The sequence below is a fragment of the Mus pahari genome, chromosome 19, assembly GCF_900095145.1.
Source record: "Mus pahari chromosome 19, PAHARI_EIJ_v1.1, whole genome shotgun sequence".
Classification (NCBI taxonomy): Eukaryota; Metazoa; Chordata; class Mammalia; order Rodentia; family Muridae; genus Mus; species Mus pahari.
Window position 1 is genome coordinate 1,413,512 of NC_034608.1, and position 19,605 is coordinate 1,433,116.

The 19,605-nt window shown below is 52.9% G+C and overlaps 2 protein-coding genes across 6 annotated transcripts in view; one reads left to right on the top strand and one right to left on the bottom strand.

Annotated features, from left to right (window-relative positions):
• Eps8l1 (EPS8 like 1) overlaps positions 1 to 11,731 on the top strand; it is a 14,891-nt gene extending 3,160 nt beyond the window's left edge. For all 3 annotated transcript variants that reach the window (XM_021219451.2, XM_029531968.1, XM_029531969.1), the window contains 18 exons: positions 1,274 to 1,314; positions 1,568 to 1,626; positions 2,255 to 2,416; positions 2,658 to 2,807; positions 3,182 to 3,264; positions 3,596 to 3,857; positions 4,152 to 4,278; positions 4,440 to 4,528; positions 4,623 to 4,697; positions 4,800 to 4,948; positions 6,198 to 6,339; positions 6,452 to 6,480; positions 9,688 to 9,817; positions 9,915 to 10,046; positions 10,248 to 10,356; positions 10,498 to 10,672; positions 10,963 to 11,095; positions 11,191 to 11,731. In XM_021219451.2, the coding sequence (XP_021075110.1) occupies positions 1,274 to 1,314; positions 1,568 to 1,626; positions 2,255 to 2,416; positions 2,658 to 2,807; positions 3,182 to 3,264; positions 3,596 to 3,857; positions 4,152 to 4,278; positions 4,440 to 4,528; positions 4,623 to 4,697; positions 4,800 to 4,948; positions 6,198 to 6,339; positions 6,452 to 6,480; positions 9,688 to 9,817; positions 9,915 to 10,046; positions 10,248 to 10,356; positions 10,498 to 10,672; positions 10,963 to 11,095; positions 11,191 to 11,277 (2,134 nt within the window). In that variant the 3' untranslated portion in view covers positions 11,278 to 11,731. The remainder of the gene's footprint in view (positions 1 to 1,273; positions 1,315 to 1,567; positions 1,627 to 2,254; positions 2,417 to 2,657; positions 2,808 to 3,181; positions 3,265 to 3,595; positions 3,858 to 4,151; positions 4,279 to 4,439; positions 4,529 to 4,622; positions 4,698 to 4,799; positions 4,949 to 6,197; positions 6,340 to 6,451; positions 6,481 to 9,687; positions 9,818 to 9,914; positions 10,047 to 10,247; positions 10,357 to 10,497; positions 10,673 to 10,962; positions 11,096 to 11,190) is intronic.
• Positions 11,732 to 14,042: 2,311 nt separating this feature from the next.
• The window catches only part of Ppp1r12c (protein phosphatase 1 regulatory subunit 12C), a 21,867-nt gene continuing 16,304 nt past the window's right edge, over positions 14,043 to 19,605 (bottom strand). Inside the window, exons 5-22 of one of the 3 annotated variants that reach the window (XM_021218859.1) lie at positions 19,048 to 19,192; positions 18,896 to 18,970; positions 17,889 to 17,962; positions 17,689 to 17,816; positions 17,511 to 17,584; positions 17,138 to 17,290; positions 16,974 to 17,041; positions 16,452 to 16,583; positions 16,153 to 16,243; positions 15,984 to 16,067; positions 15,851 to 15,911; positions 15,618 to 15,700; positions 15,491 to 15,531; positions 15,320 to 15,413; positions 15,113 to 15,217; positions 14,908 to 14,958; positions 14,765 to 14,815; positions 14,043 to 14,682 (exon numbers count right to left, since the gene is read on the bottom strand). In XM_021218859.1, coding sequence (XP_021074518.1) covers positions 14,596 to 14,682; positions 14,765 to 14,815; positions 14,908 to 14,958; positions 15,113 to 15,217; positions 15,320 to 15,413; positions 15,491 to 15,531; positions 15,618 to 15,700; positions 15,851 to 15,911; positions 15,984 to 16,067; positions 16,153 to 16,243; positions 16,452 to 16,583; positions 16,974 to 17,041; positions 17,138 to 17,290; positions 17,511 to 17,584; positions 17,689 to 17,816; positions 17,889 to 17,962; positions 18,896 to 18,970; positions 19,048 to 19,192 — 1,597 coding nt within the window. In that variant the 3' untranslated portion in view covers positions 14,043 to 14,595. Of the gene's footprint in view, positions 14,683 to 14,764; positions 14,816 to 14,907; positions 14,959 to 15,112; positions 15,218 to 15,319; positions 15,414 to 15,490; positions 15,532 to 15,617; positions 15,704 to 15,850; positions 15,912 to 15,983; positions 16,068 to 16,152; positions 16,244 to 16,451; positions 16,584 to 16,973; positions 17,042 to 17,137; positions 17,291 to 17,510; positions 17,585 to 17,688; positions 17,817 to 17,888; positions 17,963 to 18,895; positions 18,971 to 19,047; positions 19,193 to 19,605 lie in introns of all 3 variants that reach the window. The other 2 variants (XM_029531970.1, XM_021218858.2) reach the window with 2 other exon arrangements.

A 19,605-nucleotide genomic window follows, 5' to 3' on the forward strand; every position in this document is an offset into this window, starting at 1 on the left:
ATATATATATATATATCCTAACACAGCAAAGAAAGGCCTCAGCAGGAGGATAGATGAACAGCAAGAGTGAGGGCAAGCAGGCAAAACATAGACGTGTCCTTCTCCCGTGTCCTTTTATGTGGGCTGCCACCACAGGTGTGATCCAGAACTAGGATGGGTCTTTGCCTCATCAAATGACCCAACTGAGAAAATATCTCATAGACGTGCCCAACAACTTGGATTTTAGTTGATTTCCGACGTAATCAAGTTGACAACCAAGATTAGCCACCAGACTTTTTAAATTGTATCTCTGTCTCTATCTCTCTCTGTCTCTGTCTCTCTGATGTGTGTGTAAGGGTGGAGGGATGTCTGTCTGCATAGGCTAGAAGAGGTCATTGGTCCCCCGGGACTGGAATTACAGGTAGTTGTGAGCATCCTGGCCTGGTTCCCTGGAACTGACTAGGGTCCTCTAGAAAGGCAACAAATTCTCTAACAACTGAGCCCAGTCTCCAGCCCCCATCAGCTTTGTGAATTTTAACCTAGAACCAGATATGATGGTCCATGCCTGCGTTCCCAGCACACTGGCAGTCGAGGCAGTAAGGACAGGAGTTCGGGGCCATCCTAAGCTACATGGTGATTTCAAGACTTCTATCTCAAAATTGCAAAAGCATTTTTACTAAAAGAGAGAGCAGGGAGGGGCTGGGCATAGTGGTACATGCTCTTAATTCCAGCAGCTGGCAGGCAGAGGCAGGAGAATCTCTATGAGTTTGAGGCCTGGTCTACTGTAGTGAATTTCGGAACAGCCAGGGCTTCATAGCTGGTTGTGAGCAGCCTGGCCTGGTTACCCAGAACTGAACTAGGGTCCTCTATCTCAGGGTGAGAGGGAAAAAAGAGAGGCAGACAGACAGATAAAAATAGACAGAATATTTGAATACAGGTCTATGTGATGTAGAGCAGCCCCCCCCCATACACACATTATTACATTGTATCTTTTTTTTTTTTTTTGGTCTTGATTTTTTGAGACAGGGTTGCTCTATATAACAGTCCTGGCTATCCTGGAACTCGCTTTGTACACCAGGCTGGCCTTGAACTCACACCTCTGCCCCCTGACTGCTGGGATTAAACGCGTGCACCACTACACCCTGCTTATACCATACCATCTTCTTTAACACTGATGGGCCGATCTCACCTGCTCAGACCGTGCACCGCTCTCCAGTACCCTCCCTGATGCCTGCCTGCAGGGTCTATCCCCAGCCCCATCGTCCTTCTAACCCCTTATTTTCTTCTTCACCAGGCCTGAAGCTGCACCCAAACCAAGTGCAAAGTCTATCTATGGTGAGCTTGAGGGTTAAGGCGACCAAGAACAAGGGAGAAGAGAGAATGCAGTCTGTGGTCTTGAGAGGAGGAGGGGACAGAATCTGGACTCTTGGATCTAAGAGAGGAGAGCTTGGGTCGGGGATCCTAGGTCTGAGGGAGGAGGCCTGGGGTATGGACCTCTGGGTCTGAGGGAGGAGGGCTGGTGTCAGGGTCTAAGGAACCAGGCTGCAGTCTGACTCCTGCATGCACTTTCCCTCCCTCCTCTCCTTAGAACAGAGGAAACGTTACTCCACCGTGGTTATGGCTGATGTGTCCCAGTATCACGTCAATGTGAGTCTGGGGTCTTTGTTTCTCTAAGACGTTTCTTAGGGAGAGGTGAGCCTGAAGAAGTGACAGGCCTTTTGAGAACAGGGACTGGGGCTGGGGGCAGCCATCAGGATGTAAAGTGAATAAATAAGAGAGAGAGAGAGGGAGGCAGAAGGGAGGGAGGGAAGAAGGAAGGAAAAGACTCTAGGAAAACTCAGCTCTTCTCTCCCCATGAACATCTGTCCCCGTTGCCTGAGAACTCAGTTCTGTCTGATCTTCCTCTGAGCCATCCCCAGTACAGGATGCAGGACCAAATCAGCCACACTTCTGTGGTCCAGGAGAGAATGTGGGGTGTTATAATGCAAAGCAGAGGAGGCACTTAAAAGAGTTCAATCCTTATTATTTGTTGTCCTTGAGGAGCCTCCCATCTTGGTTTGAAGATGTCCTAATTGGAAGGAAATCTAATCAGTGCTGGCCACTGAAGGAACTGAAGGGTCTGAGGGAGGAAGACTGAGGTCTGGATTCAAAGGGTCTGAGGAGAGCATTGTGGGGGAAGTGTGGCTGAACAGGAACTACCTCTAGAAGCCCTTAGTCGTCTCAGCACCAGCTTGGCATAGCCTGGGACTCAGATGCCTACTCTGTCTCCTGCCAGCACCTGGTCACCTTCTGCTTGGGGGAAGAAGACGGTGTGCACACTGTGGAAGATGCTTCCAGAAAGCTGGCAGTCATGGACAGCCAGGGACGCGTCTGGGCACAGGAGATGCTACTGAGAGTGTCACCTAGTCAAGTCACTCTGCTTGATCCAGTCTCCAAGGTGCCAGGGAGCAATTGGGTGGTAAAGAGAAATGGGGCTGAGATCTGAGGGTGAGTCTTGGCTCCGAAGCATCCTTCCTCCTGGGAACTTCGGCAAGCTATCCTTTGAAGCCTAGGTTATTAAACAGGGTGTTATTTCTAGGCCCCTGAACTCTTTCAGTTACCTTTCACCAAGTCCTGGGCACTGCTCTAGCAGTGATAGGAGTCTGTGCCTCCGTTTACCCTGCGACCCCGTCCTGCAGGAGGAACTAGAGTCATATCCTCTCGATGCCATCGTACGCTGCGACGCGGTGATGCCCCGAGGACGGAGCCGCTCGTTGCTACTCCTGGTGTGCCAGGAGCCAGAGCGTGCACAGCCGGATGTCCATTTCTTCCAGGGCCTGCTCCTCGGGGTGAGTGGGCGTGGCTCCGGGTCACTTTTTTTCTAGTAGATGATCAGAGGCGGGGCTTCCATGTTTGGGGCGGGGCTTGTGGCAAACAGAGGGACATAGCCTAGGAAAGAGGGTCTGAGAGGGAGCCAGAATTGAGGACAGGTTGAACTCTAGACCAAGACTGAATGTGACGATGGGAAAAAGATGCAGACCAAAGACTGAGACGCTTTAAGGCTTTGAGAAAAATAGAGAAAAGATTTTTGAAAGCAGGCAGAACCAAGATGGGGGTCCATGGGGTTTGTCCAAGACAGTCGGAGGCAAAGCGCTGAGAACAAGAGTCCTGGGCAGGCAACGGGTGGGACGTAAGAGGGGAGATCTTAAAGTATGATTGGCAGGCGGAGCTGATCCGTGAGGACATCCAAGGGGCTCTGCAGAACTACCGCTCCGGACGTGGGGAACGCAGGGCGGCTGCGCTCAGGTGAGGAGAAGGGGGAAGCAGATGCAGAGCGCACTGGAAAAAAAATTCTCCCATCTATGGACCTCACTCTCCTCAGCTAAGAAATGAGCTTGATACGAACAGTCTAGAGTGTTGAATGTGGTCACAAGTTAGCCTTGGCCAGGTCTTACCTGTACCTCCCAGACAAGGTGACCGCCCAGTACCAATCCTCTACTTTAGCCTGTCTTGGTCTTTGGTTTCTCCATCTTCGTATCCAGTTTCTCATTATGAAATGCCCAGCCTTCGTTTGACCCCCTCTCTTCCTGGTCCCATCGGTTGCCCCAGCCTCGGTCTCCCCCTTTTCTTTACTCAGGGCGACGCAGGAGGAGCTGCGACGCGGCGCCTCTCCAGCAGCAGAGACCCCGCCCTTACAGCGTCGCCCGTCTGTCCGCGCGGTGATCAACACCGTGGAACCATCCGCAGTCCGCGGGCGACCCCAAGTGGAGTCAATTCCAGAGACTGAGGAAGCGAGGAAACCTGACCAAGCGCGTACGACTAGCAGTGCTGACCCTGCCTCCCCGGACTTGGGCCCAAGGGGTCCTGAGCTGGCGGGTCTGCAGGCGGAGAGGGATGTGGTGAGCATGCGTGAGAGGCACCTGCTAGGAGAAAAAGATTTCCTTGACAATCAAGTCAGACTTGGAGTGGGGAACGAGATTCAGGAACGTGGCACGTCTAGGTGTGACTAGCTGACAAGATGCTGGGTCGGGGGTAAGACTTAATTCTAGAAGTATAGCTAGAGTCTTTGATATAGACCACCCACTGGTCCAGTTATGGGCATGGCCTGACTAAGGGAGTGTGTCCAGAAGTTAAGATTGGAACCCTGGACCTAGACCAGAGTCTGAGTCTCTTACCTCTCTTGCTTATGGCAGGATATTCTGAACCACGTGTTTGACGACGTGGAGAGTTTTGTATCCAGACTGCAAAAGTCAGCAGAGGCTACCCGGGTATTGGAGCACCGCGAGAGAGGCCGCAGGACACGACGCCGAGCTGCCGGAGGTAAGGGGGCCTCCACATCGAACTTATCCTCTCTCTCTGGGGTCTCCCACCACCAGCCAGGTCTGACTTCTAAGGCCATCTGTTTGGGTGTCTACACCTTTGGAACTGTTATCTAATGCTTTCCTGGTGTCCCCACCATCTCACCTGCTCCCTACGCACAGAGGGTCTGCTGACACTGAGGGCCAAGCCACCCACGGAGGCTGAATACACCGACGTGCTTCAGAAAATCAAATACGCTTTCAGTCTGCTGGTGAGGAGGCATCCATTGCTGGGCATCGATGGAGTGAGGGCACTTTGACCCATCCATCATTCTTGCACTAATAATACATCTCCTTTCACTCCAGGCCCGGTTGCGAGGCAACATCGCCAACCCCTCCTCTCCAGAGCTGCTGCACTTTTTGTTTGGACCTCTGCAGATGGTGAGACTCGCTCTCAGCCCTCGGGGCTCCCCTGCTTTAGAAGGTTTGAGATTTAGCTTCAAGAAGGTCTTGTTGGCGTGCTCATTTCTGTTGGCCTGGTAGATTGTGAACACTTCAGGCGGCCCTGAGTTCGCGAGGAGTGTGCGACGACCACATTTGACGTTGGAGGCTGTGACTCTGCTCCGAGACAATGTCACTCCTCGAGAAAACGAACTATGGACCTCGCTGGGGGACTCCTGGACCTGCCCAGGGTGAGAGAGGAAACTAGAGGGTAGAGGTTTGACTTGCCTGAAGAACCCTGCTAAATTTGAGGAGGGGGTGGGACTTAAGATAAATGCCAGGATTCAACTGGAGAAAAGGCTCCACATTAGCGTGTAGGAAAGGTTTATCATCTAATCAGATAGTCGGGTTGAAGCAAATGGTGGGGCTTAGAGAATTTAGAGACAGACTGGAGGGCAAGGAGGGTTGCCTAGGTGAGTGGGACTCAGCTACAAGGAAAATGTGGGACTTATAGGAAGTTGAAAGGGAGTCTGTGCTTGGAGGCTTCAGGGAGGATGTGGAGCTCGAGACTGGGCAAGATGGATTGATGTAAGTGTTGAGAAAGTAGCCAGAGGCTCGGGTGGTGCTGCACAGCTGTAATTCCCAGCTCTTGGTGGGTGACGGGAAGATCAGAAGTTGAAGATTATCCTCCGCTAGAAAGCAAGCTGGAGGCCCTGTCACAAAAATGGGGGCTTTGGAGGTGGGAGTTTCTACAGGAATATACGTCATTGAGGACAACGATATTTGCTTCCACAAAACTGCCCTCCGACTCCCACATGTGCTCACCCACACCCACACATTCACAACAAGTGAACAGATAAATATTTTATGTAATCAAACACTTCAAAAATAGTCAGGAGATTGTCTGCAAGTCGAGGCCAGACTTGTCTGAAAAGCAAGTTCCAGGCTAGCCTGGGCTATCAGGACTGCTCAGACTTCCTGCGCTCCAAAACAGGAAAAGCGTTGGCATCAGAGGCTGGGGGAAGCATGACAGTGGACTCAGTGTGTTTAGAAATATAATTAATGGGTGCTAAGGGCACACACTGCTCTTCCAGGGAACCCACATGGTGACTGATGCCCTCTTCTGTGAGCACCAGGTACACACATGATACACACAGTTACATACATACAAACACATTATTTATTTATTTATTTATTTATTTATGTATTTATTTATGAGACAGGGTTACTCTGTGTAGCCCTGGCTGTCCTGGAACTCACTCTATAGACCAGGCTGGCCTTGAACTCAGAGATCCTGCCTCTGCCTCCCAAGTGCTGGGATCAAAGTCATGCGCCACCACCGCCTGGCTTAATTTTTTTTTTTTTTTTAAAGAAAGAAATATAATGTACTGAGTCGAGTTTGAATGGTAAAAGCGGCCAGGTTTGCAGGAAAAGAGAAATGTTGTGAAATAATGTCCCTGTGTTGGTTTGGCCTAACCTCTGATGGGTCCCTGATGACAGGGTGGAGTTGCCCTCGGAAGAAGGGTCTCCATACAGTCCGGAATTCTACAACGGCTGGGAGCCTCCGGCCACTGATCCGCAGGGCCGCCCCTGGGAGGACCCAGTGGAAAAACAGCTACAACACGAGAAGCGGCGCAGGCAGGTGAGGCAGAGCTGCCAGGGAAGCACTAAGCTCCCCCTATCTGCACCACAGGGGTGAGCCAGGAAGTCTGAGGTCTAGCCTACCTCACTCCAAGCTCTCTTACTTCCCGCAGCAAAGCGCCCCCCAGGTCGCGGTCAATGGGTGAGTGTCCGCTGCAAAGCGGCCAGGGGCGGGGTTGGGAGGACTGAGTCCCAGGCTCACCCGGCTCTGACTCCAACTCTTCCCTTTTTTCTTGTCTTTTTTTTTTCCCCCTCTGCCTTCCCGGCTCTTTGCAGGTGGGTGAGGTGGTGAGGAGGCGGGACTGGGGCTGGGGTGGGGGTAGGAATGAGGAGGGAGGGGGGAAGGGCCCAGATCTGTGGGTCCAAGGGAAGAGGGAATGGAGGCTTAGATTCCTGAAGCTGTGAGTGGTAGGTGCTAAGAGTGGGTAGGTCTACAGGCTTGGACCCCAGTATCCTCAAAAAACAAAACAAAACAAAAAAACAAAACAAAACTGAAAAAGTGCAGTTTGGTGTTCTGGAACCAGGAAAAGCATCATGCTTGCGTCCTAAGAGCACAGGATGTTAGGGAAAAGATGAAGACCTAAAAAAAACAGGGTTGGTGCTTGGAGAGGCTGGGGACAAGTATGAGAAAATATTAGAAAGTGTTGGCAGTCTCTGGGCCACTAACTGAGGTGGGACTTCTGGCTTCCTAATGCTCTAAGAAGTAGCACCTACTGGGGTGGGGTGGGGGGCAGACTGGAGCGCTTGCAGAGATCAAAAGATCTAGGGACTTGAAGGTCAACACCTGGATTCCTGCCTACTTTGCTGGGAAAGAAAGAACTAGAGACCTAAATTTATGGTTCTAAAAAATTGTGGAAGCTGAGGGTTTGTAGACCCAGGGGAAGAAGATGATGGAGAGGGGGTCACAACTCTAGGATCCTTGGGCAAATAGGGGCCAAGAGTGGAAGGAGTGGGTGTGGATTGAGAACAAAACTCTAGAGCTGGAGAATACGCATGGGGGTCTAAGTGAGGGCCCCAGCAGAGGGTCTCAGCAGGGACGGCACACTGGGAGCTGTCAGCCCCACACAGGGGGTGCCAAGACCCTGAAGAGCCCCCCTCTCCCTTCCACAGGTAGGCCTGATCCGGGATGAGGGCTCTCTTGTTGGGGGGGGGGGCAGAGCCAACTGTCCCCTAAGCTATCTGGGGTTGCAGGACCCTGTGTCCTCTGTCTGCCTGCTTTTGAATCTCAGACTTGGCACCTCTGGCTTTTTACTCACCTTCTCTGGATGTAGTTTCTTTGCCTGGAAATGTGAGAAGTCTCTGGTGCTGTGAGGGCCTTACAGAGAGCGGAAGGGTTTGACCTGAGTTCAGATCTAGTGCATAGGGATCAGCTCAGAGTGACCCTCACAAGGAAGGACTGCCAGGCCCAACTAAGTTACACCTTTCTTTTGTGCCTTGACCATTAATTACTACACTGTACCTCAGTTCCTTCCCTATAAAAAGTGAAATAAGGGGCATATTCCACTATTCCCATCCTGTCATCCCTGCTATTCAAAAGCATGAAGCAAGAGGATCAAAAGTTCTGGGCCAACCTGGGCTACAGAATGAGCTCAAAGGCCAGCCTGTGCAAAGCTGCAAGGCCTTGCCATAAATAAATAAATAAATAAATAAATAAATAAATAAATAAATATTGGAGGCTCGGGAGAGGCTAGAGAAATGGCTTCACTAGCTGCTCTTTCGGAGGAGCAGGGCTCAGTCTCCATCACCCATGCATGCAGCTCACAACCATCTATATCTCCAGTTCCAGGAGATCCAACCTTCTCTTAGGTCTCTGCAGGCACCAGGCACACAAGTTATGCACAGACCTACATGCAGACAAACACATCTATATAGATAAAGTAAAACAAAAAGCTGGGATGTAGCTCAGTGACAGCATTTGCCTAGAATCTACCAGTAAAGGGTTGGGAGCTCAGGAGTAGTGACTGCCTGAGAAGCTAGTAGTGAGGGTAGGGAGTATGGGTTAATGGTAGAATTCCTGCCTAGACTCCAGCCAGTGAAGGACTGTGGCTATGGCTTACCTGTCTGGGGTGTGGCTCAGAAGTAGAGTACTTGCCTAGACTCTATTAGTAAGGGGGTGAGACATAGGTCAATGGTGCAATGTCTGCCTAGCATATGCAAGATACTGGGTTCAATCCCCTGCACCACAAAAAGGGTGGGAGGGGGATAATAGTGAAATCTCTAGAGGAGGAGGGAACCAAAGAGGACCCACATTTATGGAGCTACCCTGTAGTTCCGGGAGAATCGAATCTGAACATGATTGGCATGCAGTGTGGTATAAGCACATGCATTGGCTACTACTTGTACCTCGCTCCTTATCCTAGCGGGTGATCAGTAGAGTAGATCTGCTGTTTCTAGCTATCTGTCCTGAGTTCTACTATTCTCACTTATAAAAATGCAAGTGCGGAGCCGGAGAGATGGCTCAGAGGTTAAGAATACTCTCTGCCCTTGCAGAGAACCTGGGCTCAGTTCCTAGTACCACATGCTGGCCCACAACTGGCTGTAACTCCAGCTCTAGGACGCCCTCTTCTAGGGCTCTGTGAGGACCACACATAGATGGTGCACATACATAAGTGCAGGCAAGGAGAGATGGCTCAGCGGTTAAGAGCACCAATTGCTCTTCTGAAGGTTCTGAGTTCAAACCCCAGCAACCACATTATGGCTCGCAAACATCCACAAGATCTGACTCCCTCTTCTGGAATATCTGAAGACAGCTACGGTGTAGTTACATATAATAAATAAATCTTTAAAAAGAAAATACGTGGGACTGGAGAGATGGCTCAGTGGTTAAGAGCACCAACTGCTCTTCTGAAGGTCCTGAGTTCAAATCCCAGNAACCATCCATAATGAGATCTGAAGTCCTCTTCTGGTGCATCTGAAGACAGCTACAGTGTACTTAGATATAATAATAAATAAATCTTTTTTTAAAAGTAAAAAAAAAAAGAAAAGAAGTGATAAGTGCAGGCAAAATGCACACAAATAAAATTAAGAACAAAAAATGTAAGTGAGGATTGGGGCTCAGAAGTAAAGTACTTCTTTAGCATTCACAATAGGCCCTGGGTCCCATCCCCACCACCCCATAAAGAATTAAACAGTAATTATAGTACATCATGTTTACTGCATGATGCCAGGCAAGGAAATGAGCAAACTATATTCAAGCTGTGACTCCAATGTCAAGTCTATATTAACATATTAACCTGGGACCCTGCTCTGGCTCCTGCTTGGCTCTAACCCCGCCTCACATGAGCAATTGATAATCCAGACCCTTGAGGCCGGCTACCTCCTTATCTCCTACCCGTTTCATTCTCCCTAGTCATCAAGATCCAGAACTGGAAACTGAGTCCCAGCTAGAAGAGAAAGCCAGAAAATGGGTTCTGTGTAATTATGACTTCCAGGCCCGAAATGGCAGCGAGCTATCTGTCAAGCACCGAGATGTGTTGGAGGTTAGCGGTGTGGGGGCCTGAGACCCTGGAATTGGCCGGTTCTGCACGGACTACACATAGAACCAGGGCACGAATTTTCTGCTTATTCCCCACCTAGGTCCTGGATGACAAGCGCAAATGGTGGAAGGTTCGAGACCATCAGGGACAAGAGGGCTATGTACCGTATAATATCCTGACACCCCATCCTGGACCTCAGGTGCACCGCAGCCAAAGCCCCGCAAGACACCTAGTAAGTCAGCACATTCTTGCTTCTCCGGGGAAAAGCGGGGGCCAGATCTTAGGTCCTGGGGATGAGAACGAAAAAGATTAGGTGTGAAGGGTACTTCTTGGAAAGTGGAGTGTTCCGTTTATTGAGAAAGAGGATGGAAGCCTTATCTCTGCCTCTCCCTCGCTCCACCCCCCCACCCCGCCCCTCTTCATTCCCTTCCAGGAGACAAGCACACCTCCTCCCCCACCTGTCCCAGCTCCAGCCCCAACTCAGGTGCGGCCCCAGTGGGACAGTTGCGACAGTCTAAACAGTTTGGACCCCAGCGAGAAGGGTGAGTAGTGGTGAGTCACTCTGGGAAGTGATCGCTGTCTTCACTTTTCAGGCTCCACTCTGGGCAAGCTAGAGGCTCCCGAATCCCTGGCCCCAGCACCTTGAGTGCACACTCCCTCCCTTCACGGTTTCCCTCCTGCAGAGAAATTCTCCCAGATGCTATGTGTCAATGAGGAGCTGCAGTCGCGCCTGGCGCAGGGACGTTCGGGTCCCAGTCGGGTAACCCCGGGGCCCCGAGCCCAGGAGCCCCAGCTCAGCCCGCGCTCTGAGGCCTCGGTGGTCCGTGCCTGGCTGCAGTCCAAGGGCTTTAGCTCCGGGTGAGTGGGGTCCCGCTGCTACTTTGCAGAGACAGGTAACAGACCTGGAAGTCAAGGTTTTAGTTGGTCTGGGGGTGGGAGCGGGAAAACTGTGGGGCAATTTGCAACGCCCAATCGGAGACCACAGGGAAGAGCATTCCTTTTCTGAAAACCGACACCTCCGGAGCCAGAGCCTCTCTGCCCCAACTTCCTCGCTTGAGAGCTCTGCTTGGACAAGCAGCTAGGTGGGTGCGACATGATTGGTGGAGCTGAAGGGGCTTGAGCTGTGGTGGCCTCTGCTGCTTTTGTAGGACTGTGGAGGCGCTCGGCGTGCTGACCGGCGCACAGCTCTTCTCGCTGCAAAAGGAAGAGTTGCGGGCGGTGTGCCCCGAGGAAGGGGCGCGAGTGTACAGCCAAGTCACTGTGCAGCGCGCGCTGCTGGAGGTGAGAGGATCGCCCAGGCCCTGAGGAGGCGGCGGGGGCAGGGGGCGCCCAGGATTCACATACTCAGGTCTTGATTTCTACCCCCCCCCCTCCAGGACAGAGAAAAAGTATCAGAGCTGGAGGCCGTGATGGAGAAGCAAAAGAAAAAAGTGGAAGGCGAGACCAAAACAGAAGTCATTTGATCCTGGCTCGATCACAAAAAGTGATGAGACGATGGGGTTCCCAGCGCCCCGTAGGACAACAGTCGCCAGACTCCTCCCCATCGCCAGTGGCAGTAGATGCCATAAAGGATCGCCCAGCCTGAGTTCCCCGCTATCCTGGCGGGCAGACTGCACTGACGGTGCTGACCGGAACTCTTCCAGAGGGACTGATGGGAACGGGGAAAGGGACAGAGCATAGACACTACCAGAGAGGCACGTCCAAGAGGCGCAATGATGGCCCTGTGCGTTGTGATGCGCTATAAACAGCCTCCTTTTAGGCTAAGTCCACCTGCTGTCCCCCTCTCTTGCCAGCTACCAAGGAGCCAGAAATCTAGGAGACACCCCATATTTTCTCTCCATGGAAGCCTGGATATTCCAACCCAGGCTTCCTCTTATCCTCGCTCTAGCACTACCTCCAGTCTCTGGTTCAAAACCCGTTCCTGGCTCCTTGCTGTTCTTGGTCCTGTCACCTACCACAAGGCCTGGGATTTTCCTTTCAAACGCGGAGGGCGTCTCCTCCCACCCTCCGTTTTGGGCCAACCCCTTCAATCAGAGGCATTTCGCACTTACAGCTTCTGCTGGTTGGAGCAGCCTCCATCATTCTGGCCCAGCTCACCTGCATGCCATAGATGCCTGTGCCAGCCACCAAGGATCCAGCTATGGAGCTCTGGATTTTTCCTTGGCATGCTATAGGCTCTTGGGTCTTCCAGTCCCCTAGAGAAGTTTCTCCCTGCCAAGTCCTACAACTTGTCCAGTTTATTTAGGTGGCTAATAAGGGCTGGTTTTCTCATTCAGCCTAGATATCCCTAAGGTGGCGCTTCTCTTTGCATCCTCAAGACACTTCCGCCAAGCTGTGGTGGCGCGCGCCTTTAATCCCAGCACTTGGGAAGCAGAGGCAGGCGGATTTCTGAGTTCGAAGCCAGCCAGAGTGAGTTCCAGAACAGCCAGGGCTACACAGAGAAACCCTGTCTCAAAACAAAACAAAACAAAACAAAACAAAAAGACACTTCCAAGAGTCCCACCAGTGCAGTCTGCCCCTGCTCCCGAGGCAGTTCAGTTCTTACCTAAGCCAGCAGGTGGCACACCTCAAATCCAACCTAAAAAAGCCAGCCTTTTGGCTGACAGCTTCACTGTACGCACAACCTAAAACATTTAAGCCACTGCAGATGTCTCTCCCTGTCTATTCCTCAAGCATGTCCCTTGGCTTCTCCTGACATATGGGATAAAACCTAACTCCAGCATGAGAGTTGATGCACATGACCACTCCAGGTTCAGGGCCACCCTTCCTCCCTTTTCAGGACTCCAGGCATTGGTTCATGCTGTTTGTGCTGCCAGAGATAGGCCCTTTGGAACCTAATCACCGCCTAATCATACCTTATGTCAGGATTGGGTGGTAAGTTGGTTGGTTTTGTTGGAGACAGTCTGGATATAGCCTCAAAGTCTCAATCCTCCCGTTTTAGTTTCCCCGAATGCTGGGATTCCTGGCAAATGCCCCGTTGCCTTTTTTTTCTAAGAGAAACTAAAATCACAAGCAGTGTGCCCAAACTGTTTTAGTGAGCTCCCAGGCTGCAGGCTGAAGTGCAGGCAGGGACCAGCTGGCTTGCTGGAACATCAGCTGCCTGTAGCTCCCTCTGGTCTGGAATCTGATCATTTCTACCTGCTTATCCTGACTTCATGCATTGTTGATCACCCTGTCCGTCACTCCTCCAGTCTATATCGATGTACAGCCAAGGGGACCTGTTACAACTTAAGACTGATGGCGGTCTGGTGGCCAGACCTCCTACCTCAGAGCTCAAGTCCTTAGCAGAGCCACAGCCCTGCACAAGGCCAGCACCTCTGCCCTGTCCTCTGCTATTCAGGTCCAAGCTCCTTCCTAGACCTTAGCATGCCAGACTACTCTACTCTGACCTTTGTATTCGTGGTTCTCATCATGGAAAATGTGCTTCCTTCAGACAATTGGCTCACTCTGCTACCTTCTAGTATCAGACTATCATAAACACCATACACTCACACCAGATACACACCCAACATACACCACACACCACATGTAACCCATACCCATGAGCCATGCCATGCACCACACATAAAATACATGCCACATATAGTCCACTCCAGACAACACCCACCCACCCACACCCACTGCTCTCTCCCCTTCTTTTTCCAGAGCACCACAGCTGAAACCCATACACTGGCTACCTCTCCTGCAGAGCCCTGGCTCCTAGCCTGAGCTGTTCACCCCTGGTACCCCAGTAGGCAGAACGGAGCCCAGCGGTAGTGTAGGCAGCTGCTCCTGACCGTGAGATGGGGGTACCATGCATCTCATGCTTCTGACCGTGGGATGGAGGCACAGTGCACCTCAAGACTGGCTCCTGCTGTTCCAGTCCATGTGGCCGTCCATGTGGCCATCCATGTGGCCATGGAGGACTGGAGGAACTTGCCATCATTTATTCCTTCCCCAGGGAAGCTACACTTCTGGAGTTTTCTATGTGACCCATCCCAGTTTCAGTATCAGCCACCAACTCCACTCCTTTCAGAGGAACTGAGGGCAACTCTGGGTGCCCAGCCCGTTATCACAGCACCATGAGCATCCTTCTAATCCCTCCCACATCATCTGGGACCCTTTGCTCCAGCTGCTCACTTTAGCAAGGTGCCCTCCCCAACCTGTGAACATACTCCAACCCCTGCCCCCAAGTGTACCCCATCCAAATGGGCTGTCAGCCTGAGCCCACAAGAAGGAGACCAAGTCACTGAGTGGCAATGTCACTTTATTTATGGTGCCTGTGCTTTGTCTCAAAAATACCTTCTCCCCCTCCCCAGACAACGGGTAGGGAGGAGGCAGCAAAAATATAAGACATCCCTCCCTATTGCACATGGACCCTATATACAGGCCCACCTGGCACAGGCCAGTGGGACTCTTGGCACATTCCTGGATCCCTGCTGGGGAGGGAGAGGGGTGCTGGGTAGCATCACACGTGCGGTGGGACCCTGGGGCAACCACTCTGCTTCTGGATACTGATATTTGTGTCTCTTGGTCCTTGCTTCCTTCTTGGTCCCATCTCTGGTGCCTGTCCACTCTCAGCAACGTCTCCCTACCTGGCTCAGCCTCCCACCTCTATCCTGGTCTCAGAGAGGCCCCCCTGGTTCCTGGGGACTCTGTGCTTTCCTCCCGGTTCTGAGGTCCCGAGAGGTTATGGCTTCTCAGCAACTTCCCCCAGAGCCCTGTCACTCATGTTCACGCGGGGGAAAGGGTGCGTGTGTCAGAAGCAGCAGTATAAATATGGTGCGGTAACTCCTCCAGAGTCACTTGGATAGTTTGCTAATGACTCGGATCAGCGCTGCATTCTCATCCTTGAGCCGCTGGTTGTCAGCCCGGAGATCAGAGAGGGCCTAGGATACAGGGTGGAGTCAGCTGGGTGGTGCTGGGTAGGCTGGGCTCTGGCTACTGCCCATCACAAGCCCATCACATTACCTTCAGCTCCTCCTCCAGCTCTGCTGCCTTGCGCTCCAGAGCCCTGCGCTCCTGCAAGACATGGGGCAGGTTCAGAGCAGGGTAAGGACAAGGGGCAGGGTAAGTCTGGGGCACAGTGGTCCACCCCCAGCAGCCCAACTCACAAATCTCTCCAGTTCAAGGAGGGCGGGCCTCTCAGCAAAGCGTTCCTGCCGCTGGTGAGAACAGAAGAGACCTGGAGTCAGGAGCTACTTCCTTACTCCACTCTAGCCAGAGCCCTGTCACCAGCGAGGAACCTCTGACCTCCCAGCCAGGGCCAGACCCCGCCCACTGGAGCCCCGACTCTCAGTATCCCTAACACACTTATACCTGCGTGGCCCGCTCCAGCTCCACCTTGAGCTGTGCCAGACGCAGGGTGGTCTCTGTCAGGGCCTCACGAAGTCGCTCATTCTCCCTGCGGAGCTCCATGTACAGCTGGGAAAAACAGAGGATGCAGGCTGACTCAGAAGGAGCTGATGTGGGCCATCAGCTGAGAGCAGAGCAGGGTAGGGTGGGGCATGGGGTGGGATGCTGCACCTTCCGGAAGCCTCCATCAGGCTCCTGCTTGGATTCTAGAACGAGGTCTCTCTGTGAGTGCTGCCTGCGGACCTGGGATCCGCCATCCACAGTGCTGGACAGAAGGGACAGGCCTTAGAAGGCCAGCTTTACCCCAGAAATGTGCCCCAGCCTCCACAGGACCCAGGCTACCTGCAGTCTGGGCTCCGGTCCGCAGGCCCCGCCTCTTCCCCCTGAAGAAGACCCCAGAAGCTTAGTCTCTACCCAAGTCCAGGCCGCCCTCCCTCCAGCCCACCAACCCTCCACACAGCACCCTCACCTCTGCTGGCCCCCTCCGCTCACGGCCAGCTTTTCGATGCTCCCTGGCCGCCTGTGGTCCCTGGCCCTGCCCTTCGGGCGCCTCTGCTGGGGAATTGGCGGGAATCAGCCCAGACACTACGATAGGAACCTTGTCTACTATGCAGGGAACCTGATTCCATCCAAGTTAACAAAAGACTACGTGAGAGACAGGATGGCTCCCTAGGGAAAGACTTCCCAGGAAGCAGACCTCACCTCTCTGGGCAGGGCCCTCAGCGCTCTCCACTCCAGGGACCCGAGGTCTCCGAGAAGGGTCCTGCCAGGAAGGCAGAGAGTCAGAAACAGGGAGATGGGTTCCACCCACCCCATTTCACCTGACCCTGCTCACCAGGCTGGGCTGGGCAGGCTGCTCTGGCTCTGGGACCTTCCCAGCCACCTTTTCTGCTTCCTTCAAGTCTGTTAGAGTCACACCCTAGCAGAGAGAACCATCAGGGAAGACTCTGACCCTGCCCTCCTCCCTCAGCCCCAGGAGCACAGGTCCTCGCCCAAGCCCACACCTGTGTGGACCTCCGAGACTGTCGCATAAGGCGGGAGCGAGCCTTCCGCTGAGACTCGGACTCCTCATCACGCACAGGCATCTGGTAGGACCTGAGTGGAGAAGCCAGAACTGAGTCAGTGTCCTGTTCCTCGGGAGCTGTCACACCAGTGAATGACACTATAGAAGGGTGCACATCCTAGCAGAGGACATTTCACCTCCCACAGACCTTAGACCAACAGTATCCCACGAGTACCAGACAGAGCCCTAAAGATTCCCAAACACTGCTGTCTCAGTGCTGCTTGCCCGTAGCCTCTTTACCTCCGACGATCCCTGGAGTCGGCCAGGGGCGCTGCAGAGGCTGTGAGGACATTTGGCTTCACTGAGGATCCAGGCTCCCTCCTGGAGGGTGGAGCAGAGGGATCCAAAGAAGGAGGCATGGCAGCCTCACACCTGCATGGATTCATTCATCAGCAAGTATTCCTCAAGCCTGCAATTCTGTGCCAGGCATGGGAGAGACCATAGAGGATAAAACAGCTGTCACTACTGAAAGGGGTCATTTCTGGGCAAAACAGACAAAAAACAAACCGCAGCCAAAAAAGTTAAGTCTGGAGCCTGAGGAGAAAAGGCGCTTGGATAAAATAAAGAGAATGAGCCAGGCATATGTACTGTGTCAGTGTTAGCAAGGCAGTCCTGGTGGGCCCTAGGGAAAAAGTGACAACCAAGGCAGACAGGAATGAGGGATTTTACAGGAGGAGTAAAGGCCCTGAGGCAGTCAGACCACAGTGGGAGTTTCTCAGTTAGCATTTACTTGATGCCCCCTGCCCTGCTCCAGGTACTTACAGGGTGAAGGGCTCTGGCACTTTCTGGGCAGGGGTAGGGGTTATTCTGGCAAGACGGGGCTCCCTGGCCTGTGGGAGTAAAACAAAGGAGGTACTCTGTCCTGAGGCAGAAGCCTGGACACCCCACCCACCTCTCCCCTACCCAACACACTTCATGACACCTACCTGAGTGGAGGCCTTCTCAAGGAGGGAGGAGGAGGCTGAGCGCTGCAGACCGAGAACTCCCTCTGTAGCCCTCCTTTCTGAAGGACCCAAGGCACCAGTGCTCCCTGTCTTCTGGAGACCAAAGCGCCTGGAAAAGGGAGCCTCTTCTGGCAGCTGGGAGGAGAGAGAAGGTCTCCATCACTGAAGCTAAGTGTATAACCCCAGGAGAGCCACAGCAAGTCACAGCCAGGGCGGGTGTCACCAAAACATAGCTCTTTGTCCACGAGGACTTAGGAAGCAAGTCAAAAGGCCATCTTCCTGACCGGAGCTAGGGGTATTTACAGTGTCCCGCCATTGCCCCAACCTCACATCAGGACGCGGTGATCAAACTCACCACAGGGCTCTTAGGGCTGGAGGACACAGGGGAAGACACACCATTAAGGGTTCTTGGTTCCACAGCTGGGTGCTCTGTGGTACAGGAACAGAAAGGGAATGTCAAAGGACACGTCAGCTGCCTCTGATAGTTTGGAGTCCCATGAATCCAGGCCCAGCAGTCCTTCCTCAGACCCTACCAGCTGAAGCTTCATCTCCCTCATCCTCGTCTCCAATAGGGGGTCCTCTCGCCCCACCAGGCCGGCGCTCCTTTGATAGATCCTGCAAGGAGATCTTCTCGCGGCTGCTCAAACGGCACACAGAGCTCCTAGGGAAAGGACAATGTCACTGTCCATGTCTGGTGATGAGTTCAACTCACCCCAAGCCAACCACTTCTTACCTTCTGTGCTTATTGTTTGAAGGGACCTGTGGCTCCTGGCCTCGGCCCTGGGAGGCTTCCTTTTGGTTCCGAAGCTGTAAGGATGGAAGGGGACAACTGGGGAAGGCCAGAGGGTACAATTCCTCCTGGATTTCCTAGCTTCCCCATCTCTGTGCCACCTCCCTACCTCCAGGGCCATCATGCATAACTGGGCTAGCCACACTTTATGCAGAGTTGTGCAAACATGAGAACTCAGTATCCTAGCAGCACACCATTTCTGGGGCTTATGCAAGCTCTCCCAGGCTTGGTCTGATTCAACTGTCACTGGCCTCCAATCTTATTCCCAGAGGGATTCTTCTACTTCCCAGGGGCTAACAGGTCGCTCGGACCTCCTCTCTACTCTTCAGCACATCTAGATGCTGATTAACTCTTGGCAGGGCAGGCCAGGGCAGAGGGTTCTTTGTCTCCTTTTTTGGTTATCACACACAAGCTCTCAGCTCAATGACAACAGCCACCTTCCCAGAGTAAACGCAGTCTGCTGTCATAAACCCAGGTCTTGTCACCAGAATGCCGGCTGCCATAAACCCAGGTCTCGTCACCAGAATGCCGCTTGCCCGTGTCCTCCTTGCATCTCAGTATACCACAGTACTCATCTCTGCAGAATGTTCCCAGTGGGTCTTCTGGTTGACTCCCACAATGTCTGGGCCACCTCACTAAATACTGAAATTCCAGCCCATGCCATCTGCCTGGGACCCACATCCACCATCCCTTCACTAGAGACAACAGGAGGATAGGCCCAACCTATGTCCCAGCTCTCTCCTCACCAAGCAGACAGGAAACACAGCCTCACCTCCTCAATATACCCAGAGGTGCCCCCTTTCATAGACTTCAACCAGAGCTGGGCCACCAGGTGGGAACAGAAGGTCCCAGGACTGAGGGTGTCAAGGGACAAAGTACGCCAGCCATCCCAGTTACTGTTACCTCCTCAGAGCTGCCAAGTAAAGAGGCAAACTAGAGTCGAGACTCACGTCCTCCTGTTTCTGAGCCAGTTCCTCCAGAAGGTTCATCACTTCCTCATCAGCCAGGTCACAGGGACGCTGCCCCTGGTAGGGAGGAGGCAGATGATGCTGAGGTGAGTCCTTCTCCCCTTCCCTGCCCCACCTCCTGACATGGCCCTTACCGCGTGGGTCAGCGAATCCATGCCCCCGCCATGCTCAGCCAGCAGACGGCAGGCATCCTCCACACCCCAGTGGGCTGCTGCATGCAAGGGTGTCCAGCCATCTCCATCCCGGAGCTCTGTGTCATAGCCAGCTTGGAGTAGCAACCTAAGGGACAGGGAGTCTGGGGTCAAGGGTCAAGCGAGGCCAATGGCTGATTTCAAATTTTTTTCTGTAGCCACAGTAGTACTGATTAACACAAGAAAGGATTTGGTGGCAACCAGCCCTTCCCAAGCTTCGTTGCACAACTGAGCCCTCCCTCGGACAAGCTGCTACAATTCAGACCCTCACAGCACAGGGATCCCACTCTTTGAATCCCCATGTTAAAGGATTCAGAGCAGTGGTGAGGGGTGATGAGAGAAGCATAAGATTCCCCACTAACCCAAACCTTAAGAGGATAGGACCCACAAAGTGCCTGTATAATTCTAGAACCAACCTGTTTTAGAATCCTGGTCCTCAACAGTACAAGCACTACACACAGACCGAGACTAACACAGACACGCACGCACATACTCTCTCTC